At 45.9% G+C, this 11,045-nt stretch overlaps 1 protein-coding gene across 1 annotated transcript in view; it reads right to left on the minus strand.

The window, feature by feature from the left end:
* Window positions 1-10,790, minus strand: part of chchd3a (coiled-coil-helix-coiled-coil-helix domain containing 3a) — a 73,212-nt gene extending 62,422 nt beyond the window's left edge. Inside the window, exons 1-3 of the mRNA XM_084447601.1 lie at window positions 10,554-10,790; window positions 9,023-9,310; window positions 8,116-8,464 (exon numbers count right to left, since the gene is read on the minus strand). Of these exons, the coding sequence (XP_084303727.1) occupies window positions 8,116-8,464; window positions 9,023-9,310; window positions 10,554-10,634 (718 nt within the window). The 5' untranslated portion in view covers window positions 10,635-10,790. The remainder of the gene's footprint in view (window positions 1-8,115; window positions 8,465-9,022; window positions 9,311-10,553) is intronic.
* Window positions 10,791-11,045: the final 255 nt, after the last annotated feature.

Here is an 11,045-nt window from a genome sequence, read left to right on the forward strand (position 1 = left end):
CTAGTCAAAAATTGGTGCCGGTCTACAGGAACATTTCAAAGTCCCGGACAAACAGGAGAAATTCCGGTCATTATATTATAATATTATAGCGAAAGCTGTGTCTGAGTCCTCAGCAGTAAGTCGGATTCATTTCCGGTAGGGGTTGGCCTCCATCAGGGCTGCGCTTTGTCACCAGTCTTGTTTGTGATTTTCATGGACAGGATATCAAGGCGTAGCCGTGGAGGGGCGGATTTGCAGTTCGGTGAGCTGGGGATCGCGTCGCTGCTTTTTGCAGTTGATGTGGTCCTGATGGCATCATCGGCCTGTGACCTCCAGCACTCTCTGGATCAGTTCGCAGCCGAGTGCAAAGCAGCTGGGATGAAAATCAGCACCTCCAAATCTGAGGCCATGGTTCTCAGCAGGAAACTGGTGGATTGTCCACTCCGAGTAGGGAATTAGTCCTTACCCCAAGTGAAGGAGTTCAAGTATCTGGGGGTCTTGTTCACGAGTGAGGGGACTATGGAGCAGGAGTTTGGCCGGAGAATCGGAGCAGCAGGAGCGGTTCTGCAATCGCTTTACTGCACTGTTGTGATGAAAAGAGAGCTGAGCCAAAAGGCAAAGCTCTCGATCTACTGGTCTATCTTCATTCCTACTCTCACCTATGGTCATGAAGGATGGGTCATGACCGAAAGAACGAGATCAAGGATACAAGCGGCGCTTGTTTCTCAGGAGAGTGGCTGGTGTCTCCCTTAGAGATCAGGTGAGAAGTTCAGTCATCTGTGAGAGACTCGGAGTAGAGCTGCTGCTCCTTTGTGTCGAAAGGACCCAGCTGAGCTGGTTCAGGCATCTAGTGAGGATGCCCCCTGGGCAGCGACGACGCATTATATTTTCTCTTAGGCTATGGTCATCTCCAAAGAGTGGAGAGGAGAATATTGGTGGAGGGATGTTAACCGTTTATATTATATGGCAGTTTTTGATGAGGTTCAGACTCATCGGTATGGCATTTTGTGGTAGTTTACTGTAGGTTAGATGCCACTATGCTGTTAGATAGTCAAGCAGCTTCTCAGTTGGGGAGAGGTATGCAAGATGGGGGGATAGGGGGAGACTGGCTTAGGGGTTTCGGGTTGAATGTGTGTGCACTTGACTTGTTATTCACCAGTTTTTGTTGATTCTTTTGGCAATTTTCATTTCATTTCATTTCTATCTTTAGGCTCAGGTGCTACAGAAATAAATATGGCACAATGTCTCATGGCAGGTATAGTTAACAGGCCAAATCTTTACCAGTTGGAACGGGAGGGGGGCCAACCAACCACTAAAACGAAATAAGGTTAAGAAACTGAAATCTGAGGTGGTATATTTTGAGAAACTGTGACCACGTTAGTCTTAAAAGGGAGGGATTTCAGCAAATCTTCAATGCGAAAAGTCGAGGCACAGCCATACTCATACATAGAAATGTTCGTTTTATCAAATCTAAAGTCATCTCTGACAAAAATGGTCGATATGTGGTGGTACAAGGGAGGTTGTTTAATATACCAGTTACTGTATTTTGGCAAACATCTATGCGCCAAACCGGGATAATGTGGAGTTTTTTAGGGAACTCTTTGGGCTGCTCCCAGAATTGAATGACCATCAGCTACAGTAATGGGCGGCGACTTTAACTGTGTGTTACACCCCACTCTGGACCGCTCAAGGCCCACCAACAGAACCATGTCTAATTCGGCACAATATATTGACTAATTTATCCAGACTTATGGGATAGTAGATCCCTGGAGGTTTAAAAATCCAAATTCTAGGTTATACACATTTTTTTCCACCCCGACACCAATCCTACTCTAGGATTGACCTCTTCCTTAGATAGGAGGTTGCTACCTCTGGTTAACTCCTGTGATTTTGGAGAAATTGTAATTTCAGACCATAGTGCGGTGGTATTGTCATTCAGTTTTCTTCTCCCATCTTCCAAACGCACATGGAGGATGATCCTCTCATGTTATCTAATGAGGAGTTCGTTTTGTTTCTATCTGGACAAATAGATTACTTTTTGGAAACTAATGATACAGCGGACACCAGTAAAAGTAATTTATGGGAAACCATGAAGGCCTATCTTAAAGGGCAGGTAATTTCATACACAGCGGCCATGAACAGGAGGAGGGCACAACGTTTAGAGGAGCTATCTGTTTTAATTGGGGAAATAGATAGGAAACATACAGTGACACCCACAACTGACTTGTATAAGGAAAGAGTGAGATGGCAAACAGAATATGATGCTCCGTCTACAGACGGAGCAGAGAGATTATACTTAAAATCTTGGTTTAAATACTATGAATCAGGGGAGCGGGCACACAGGTTGCTGGCTCACCAATTGAGACAGGCAGAAGCAGACGGTTATATATCAGAGATTCAAACTGCTGAGGGCACTACAATTATGGATCAAAAGGAGATAAATAATCAGTTTAGGATGTTTTATGAGCAACTGTACACGTCAGAGGCTGCAGACGCAGACTGGAATGATCAGTTTCTGGAAAAAATTACATTGCCGATCTTGGGGATGGTGGACAGAGATGGGCTAGACCAGGGGTCACAAACTCGCGGCCCGCAGGCCATTTGTGGCCCGCCACACCCCTCCATCCGGCCCGCGACATGATGTCAGAAATATAATGTAATCCGGCCCGCAAAATAATTTCTTGTAAACGGCGCCGGCAGCCAGGGGCGAAATTCTGTTATTGTGCGCCACACACGAGGTGAATGCTGCATACAGTCACAATCAATCCGCACGCGACTATGAACAATGAACGGAATGCAGCTTGCCACCGAGAGGCTGTTTTCATGGTTAACTAACGTTAGGAACACAGACAGTTTCAAGAAATATGGACATTGCAGTCTTTTTTGTGGAGTTCAATGGAAAGTGACAGACCTTAGAGATAATGTCGTCATGTCCTTCACTCAAATAGTTGGAGAATTTGGTACCCCACAATCTCATTTTTTTAGATACCTTCAAGTCAGGGACTTTGTTAGGAAAACATTTACAACATTCCCCTCTCAACCCCCTTTTAATTTGTTGGAGGACTGTGTTCGAGAGGGCCCTTCTGAGAAGAACTCTATATCTGAGATCTATGATCTCCTACTGTCGGTGGCCTCACCCTCCCTGGATCATCTGAAAGCAAAATGGGAAGAGGATTTTGGTGAGAGGATTTCAGATGAGACTTAGTAGTAGTAGTAGTAGTAGCTCAAATACACACAGCCTCCATATGCGTTAGGCACAATGTGATCCACTTTAAAATACTACATACAGTAGACTACACCTGTCCAGGCACAGGCTGGCCCAGTTCTACCCAGAATATGACCCTACCTGTCAAAGGTGTAACCTGGACCTAGCAACCCTGTTTCATTCATTTTGGTCCTGCCCAAAGTTAAGACAGTTCTGGGGCAAGATCTTTGAAACATTTTCACACATATGCAATATGACCATTGACCCAGAGCCAAGTTTGGCTATATTTGGAGTGGCTTCAACAGATCTCAATCTCTCTCAAGCCCAGGCTCAATCTCTGGTGTTCTTGTCATTGTTGGCAAGACATCTTATCTTGTGCAAGTGGAAATCTATGTTTCCTCCTCTACATAGCCGTTGGGTTGATGAGGTAATGGCTCACTTGAAGCTGGAAAAGCTGAGATATACCACTCAGGGTTCGACTAAGAGATTCTATAAAGGTGTGGCAACCCTTCATGGACTACTACAATAATGCCTATGCACCATCGAATGTACCTTAATGTATGTTTGTGACTATTGCTATCTTTGAAGAAAAACGATTGCTGCCTGTATTTTATTTTATTGTTTAGTGATATTGCCTGTCTGTCTATTGCCGTTGCTTGTCAATTCTCTTATTCCAGTTATGTATATAACCCATGTTGAGTTTAGCCAGTCTCCCGGGGTGGGGGGGTGGGGAGGGATGTGTGTGTGATTGTGGTTATTGTTATGTTATACAAAAACCAATAAAAAGAGTTTGATAATAATCTTTATAACCATGTCTCATTGATTGGGAAGGTATTTAGAGCTGCCAGTCAAATCATCCCTCTACAGAGTTGCTGTAGAGGGAGGCCTGAAGGGAGGGGTGGGGTTTTTGACGGTTGCATTTTTCTAAATCTTCAAGGTCTAACAGGAAATCACATACCGCCTACTGCACCAAGATGAAGTGTATTTAACCCCTAGGGAAGATGTTCACTTACAAATCTACACTAGGGCAGATACTAGGACAGGAAGAAAAAGGGAGGCAGAGTGAGAGAAATTTTCCTCTGTCTCCATCTACACTCATTAAGCAAATGTGGTAATCTGGTGTCAACTCCATGCAACAGGTAGGCGCTTCTGAGGCTCAGCTACAATATACTGTAGCACTGAAAGAACAACACAAGGGCACTGGTATACGAGTAGCCTACTGGTGATTGTGAAAGAGCTGGCTTTCCTTTCCCATTGAAGACCAAGCAAGAATCCCTGATGGACATCATTTAACTCAGCCCATTAAAGTAGAATGAGGTGGCAATTTGTCATAAAAGCAATATCCTAAGTTGTTTTTTTAAGCCACTCCGCACAAACCAGATGATTAAAAAAAAGGAGGGAAACGGCTGTATTTATCATTTAATCTGCAAACCAATTAACATGGACAATGGAGGAGTGATTTTTTGACAGAGAGAAAAATGGGCGACATTTTAGACAATGGTCATCCGCTAATGAAAACAGAGATTTGAACACAAAAGTGTTTTTGTTAAGGATGTGGGACACTACATTTTATGTAGATAATAGAATGATTGCATTAACCATGCTTTAGAGAAGAAAAAGAACCCAACAGCACTCTCAGAAAGTTCATTTCAGAGAGAGAGCAAATCTAGTTATTGGCCCAAGTGGTTAGGAGTTGTACTAGTGGATAGATTGACGAGCTCCTGACCCCCCACACACAGGCCTAATTCTCTTCATAACGAGGTGGTTTGTTGTGTGAAACTGCGGTGTCGTCGTTCTAATCACCAGAGTCACTGTGGCGTGGTGCATGTCAGCCTTTTTTAATCACCTTTCCAATTGGGTGCCGTCAAGGATGGGAGAGCCTCGCCCACCCTCGTTGTCATCAACTAAAGAACCCTACCTCTCCCACCTTCTACCCTTTCCTGTCTACTGAGCCGGTGACATAATAACTTTCAACTGTCCTCTGTCTCACGGGAACAAACTCCTACGCTCATATGGGGGGTGAACAACGAACACCAGACAGACATGGTACGTTGTATTAGGCTGATAGGATTGAGGACGTGGAGTTTACACCGTCAAAATTACAAGGTGAAACAAAGAAAGAGGGCAATAGTGACAAAACATGCAGAGTTCAGTTTTTATGCTCCACATGTCTGGAACAAACTTCCAGAAAACTGCAGGTCTGCTGCAACTCTCGGTTCTTTCAAATCAAGACTAAACACTTTACCTTTTACCGCTGCTTTTTATTAAATCAAATAATTATTCATTCAAACACTGCACTGTAACTTTTATTCCTGTATTTTATTTTTCCTGCATTTTATTTTAAATGTCCTTTTTTTTTCTTTTCTTTCATTTCGTTTTATATGACCTTTTATGTGTTGCACTTTGTCTTGCATGCTTTTAATGTCTCATGTAAAGCACTTTGAATTGCCTTGTTGCTGAAATGTGCTATACAAATAAACTTGCCTTGTCTTGTCTTACCCCAAGACATCTAGTGGTCTGAAATACAGGGGCCTGATAGCAGCATCAATTCATTAACTACATTAACAATTCATTAACTTTATTAGAAGTAAGAATTAATTGTTTCCTTAATGCTTTGGCATAAGCAATACATCATAATATGCAAGAGGCTACAGTGAGCAGCACTCTGAGGACAAAGACTAATTGGGATTGGGGGACAAAGTTTGCGTTTCAGCACTGGCTTGAAAGTCAATTTCAAAGTTTAACCAGGCCAGGTCAAGCCTGGCTTATGTGTGTATGTTGGCTGGCTTGTTTCTGTGCGGGACTGGTAGGACAGTAATGTTTGATAAATAAAGATAGGTCTCGTCACCTGGACACATCAGTTCCAATGCTTCCAATGCTAATCCAGCACAATAAGAGCGGGATAGCCAGTTAGCTCATGGGCTCACAACAACTAGCAGCAGCTTCCATAACATTAATGGTAGCGGTCAGTGGCTAAAGCAGTTACACTGATGATAACATAAAGTCATCCCCACCAGGAACCCTGGTCTCCTGGGTGGGAGTCCAATGCTCTCACCACTACTCTACTTGTGCAGTGGAGATCGGCGTGGGTTTTGGTGTCCTTCTTCCAGCCCCTAGTGTGGGTTGGGGTTAGAATATGGGTTGGGACAGGATCTGATCTATAAGGCAAGGGGTAAAGGTTGGAGTGAAAGGATGAATATGTGGAGGTTTGGGGTATAGTCCCATAAAGTCATCCCCACCGGGTCTTCAACCCCAGTCTCCAGGGTGGGAGTCCAATGCTCTCACCACTACTCTACTTGTGCAGTGGAGATCGGCGGGTTGATTTTTGTGTCCTTCTTGATTTTGGTGTGCTGGGACTACTGCCTCTTGGGGTGCCAAAAGAGAAATGCAGGCCAACTTTGTCCGCAGTAACGGAGGGAGGGAGTGAGTGATAACCGGACGAACGCTATACTAGGTGCGCTGGCTTACAGCCACGCACAAAAAAGCATCAATACATTAAGCTCATTTCTCCATCACCACCTAAAACTGTGCCAGTCAACAGTCAGTCTAATCACTGAAAATAAACCACACAGGCGTAGAGCGACTGGTACATCACATCCTATACAAAAATGTATTACTATAGGATTTGAAGTGTCCTACTCCTATTGTAATGAGGACTGTCTGTCTATAATGCAGTAGCGTACCGTGGGGTCTTGCACAGGGTCTTCTCCGACATTGTTATTACTCCCAATGCCCCCCCCCCCCGCCTGCACACCCCGTACACGCACAATTTTTTGGGGGGTGCGCTGTCAAAGCATGCCCTGATGGGTTTCACAACACCAGAAGGGCGCTGAGCATTGGCATTTATATGTAAAAACATACAGGAAAACTATAGTAGCCTAGGCTACTGATGTTTTTTTAAACACATCAACAAAGGCCAATAATTTGAGAGCAAGCGAATAAGAGGGCAATATTTAGGCCGAAACAACCAAGCTTTTAGGGACACACTAAATAAACTACAGAGCCATTATGACAACAATGGCCAAGCACCACGAAGAGAATGACTGTTGCAAAGGACTGTTGTCTGGCATGAGCGAGCAGAATGCGACAACGGGACTGAGAAGAGCTACATTTTAACCAGTCATTCCAGTGAAACCAGGTAGTCAAAATAACTTACCTGATATTAAATGGGCACCGCAAACGCAGGCATTTCTGATGATTTCCTCAGTCCAGTCCGTACGCTTAATAATGGCGATTTTGTCTGTCTTCCTCTGCTACTGTTTCAAGAATGCGCGCGCATAGGCTACTTGTGCTGACTAGGCTGTAAAAGGGTCTATAATTAACAAATATGATCCACGCTCATTACATAACTTCTACAACATCCAGTTACAATGACATGGTACCTTGGTATGTCCACACCAAGGATTGAACAACCTTTGCGGTGATAGGCAGCGCACTATCCACTCAGCCACCGCTGACCTGGGAATTCTGTGGAGTCTTTTGGTTTTGATGTTCTGGGACCACTGCCTCTTGTGGTAGCAGCAATGGAATTGCAGGTCAACAACACAACAGAAAGAGGGAGCGACAAATAGGATTCCCTATTCTTGGTGTGTCGGCTTACAGCCAACACACAAAAAAAAAGAAAGAAAAAAAAAAAAGACAGATATTTGACTATTGGGGTGAATCCTTGAATTCGATTCATAACTAACCCAAACCCTCATGTTCTTGTCCACGAATTCTATCTCTACTAAAGGTAACTGTCAACCCTTTAGACTACACAGGCAGACACCAGTACTTATGTCTGATCCAGTTTAAGACAGATCCTAGACTAAAATGCAATGTAAATGTCAATGTAACCTTGTATACGGCCCCAAAGAGCCTCGCTGACTTAGAGTGGAGTGAGTGGAGTGAAGAGGAGATAATGTCCATGGACACTCTGGTACATCACTCACCTGCTGGTGCTGCTGAAGGTGGTGGAGGAGGCGCAGCCACTGGCTCTGGTTCTGGGGCAGGAGGCGCAGCCACTGGTTCTGGTTCTGGGGCAGGAGGAGGTGGTGCAGCCACTGGTTCTGGGGCAGGAGGAGGAGGCGCAGCCACTGGCTCTGGTTCTGGGGCAGGAGGAGGAGGTACAACCACTGTCTCTGGTTCTGGGGCAGGAGGAGGAGACGTGGCCACTGGCTCTGGGGCAGGAGGAGGAGATGCAGCCACTGGTTCTGGTTCTGGGGAAGGAGGAGGAGGTGCAGCCACTGGTTCTGGGGCAGGAGGAGGAGGAGGAGGTGCAGCCACTGGTTCCACTGGGGACTGAGGAGGAGGGGCAACCGGTTCAAAATGGAGCGGAGAAAAAAATTCCGCCAGGGGAGGCGCAGATATGGGCTCAGCAGGCTGCGAAGGCGGGGACAAAGCTTCCACTGGAGGACGAGGCAACAGGAAGGCGGCAGGCTCAATAGCAGGAGAGGAGGAGATGGGTTCCATCTCAGGGAGGGGAAGGGGAGAGATGGATTCAATTAAAGGAGGTGGAGGAGATGCTAGTGATTCAATTGGGGGAGGGGGAGCCACGGGTTCAATTATGGGAGGAGGAGCCACGGTGTCAATCACGGGAGGGGGTGCCAACGTTTCAATCACGGGAGGTGCTATGGGTTCAATTAGGGGAGGAGGAGCCAAGGTTTCAATGGGGGGAGGAGGTGCAAGAGGACAAAGGGTCTCAACGGCAGCAGGGGTAGGGGCAGGAGGGGAGACCAGGGGCCCAACAGGAGCAGGAGGGGGTGGAGGAGGCAAGGTTGCCGGCTCCGCAGGCGCAAAAGCAGCAGCTGGGGGTGGAGGTGCCGGGAGCACCATGTCAGTGATGGTGGGAGCTGCTACCTGTTCCATCATGGGGGGTGAAGGTGGAGGTGGAGCCACCGGCTCAGTGGCTGATGGTGGAGGTGGAGGGATGGGCTCCATAGAAGGTGGCGGAAGGGGAGGCAGGGAGGTAATGGGGTCAAAAGGGGGAGACACTGGGGGAGGGAGGAGGAGGGAGGCGGGGGGAGACACTGGGACGAGGAGGGGGGTGGGGACAGCCACGGGGGGACGGGAGGGAGTCGGCAGAGGTAGACGGGGCTGGAGGGGGGCAGGGGGCTCACGCATGCGGTTGATGACATTCTCGGAGAGCTGGGGGGAAAAAGGTGAACACTACTTGAGAGAGGAAAACCGGTGGAGAAAAACACAGTACTATTAACAACAGATGATGTTAACACTGTAAGAACCTCGAAAACATCCAACTTCAAATGGAAGTCAACTAGAATTGGAAATACACTCTTTAGGTGTGGTTATATAAGCAAAGTAAGCACAGCCAATCACGCCGCATCGCAGTAGCATCTCACACATCTCAAAAAGTGGGAGATTATAGTTTGTGTATTGTTCTGTTGATGTTTACACATGTACCAACAGCTTTGGCCGGAGGTCACAGCAAATTTAGCTTGCTTCTGACTGTAGCTAATACTAATAGTAGATTTGTCAGTGTTGACAATCGGCAAAGTCGTGCCAACTACAGTATTATCTACAGAGCCTAAGCCTCTCTCAACCTATTCATAGTAGCTGGCTACCTAACGTTAGCTAATGGTATTAGTCACGCTGGGTCAACAGGAATAAACGTCTACACAACATATTGTTTAATCTAACGTTAGCTAACGACAGTAGGTGATGGTGAATGGACAATGTCTCGATGACAGCTGCTGTACAGACTTTGATGTTTGAAAGAAAGGAAGCCTACTGGTGATTAAAGGTACCGGTGGTTATGTCATCCGTGGTGCTGGTGTAGGTCGGTATACCGCCCTGTCAGGGACCATTCATTGAGCCAGACTTTTTTTTCACTCCGTCAGCGTCTACAGACAATATTATTTCGTTACTCAACGAAGTGAAGACATTTTTTGAAAGATGAAAGCATTTGCTCTGAGGTGGCCACAGTCCTACTTTTATAAAGTAACAAAAAGCACATCCACAGATATCCACTCAGCTAATCAGGGGTGTAGGTATAGCTCCAACCGTGGATAGCGGTGGATATGTGCTATTTAAGTGCAAAAATAGAATAGTAGACCGACCTACACCAGGGCTGTCATCTTTGGTTATGTCAAGTTCATGCAATCATGACATCTGATGCTGAGCCCATTCATTACGCGAGGCCATGCCCTATAATGTCAACAGTCTAGCTACTAGCTAGCACGTTAGTCCAGAGAGCAAGCTAACTTGCTAGCCAGTATTTGTATCTCTGATACTGCAACTTTTGCATGCTTATAGTTCGTGAAAAATGAACATGTATAATGTACCGAATCTTGCTGTAACGAATAGCTGAGTATTCAACTTGTTGGCTAACGATAGATAACGGGTTAGCTAGTTGTACGCTAACTTCACTCACCCGTATGCCCTTCACAACCGTGATGTTGTCATTCTCATCTGCCTCGAATGACACACGACGCGTGCTGTTGTTCGCTCCCATGTCTGACCACAATCAGTGAAAGCGACAATTAATTGCATGCACTAGAACTTGTTGTCATACACCTGCTTTTGGGGACTAAATGTTCTTTTGTCACGCCGGGAACTAGGGCCGCACGCCTCTGCTCACCACCACCATGGATGTAGACAAGCGGGTACACTTCCCTAGCATGACGTCACAGGAAAAAGGGATGCTGTGACTGGAGGATCCTTTTTGTGAAACATCCGTGTTCATTGGTTATGGAATGTAATGGAATAAACTTTCCAGGATTATATAACAGCCGAGGAACACATGACTATAGATTCCTTCAGTCGTTTTTGATATGATAGAAGACACAATGTACACTACACTCTGCACACACACTGTACATACACACCACTCTCCATTCTGTATGTACGTAGCCTACATTGCATT

The sequence above is a fragment of the Borostomias antarcticus genome (assembly GCF_949987555.1).
Source record: "Borostomias antarcticus genome assembly, chromosome: 13".
Lineage (NCBI taxonomy): Eukaryota > Metazoa > Chordata > Actinopteri > Stomiiformes > Stomiidae > Borostomias > Borostomias antarcticus.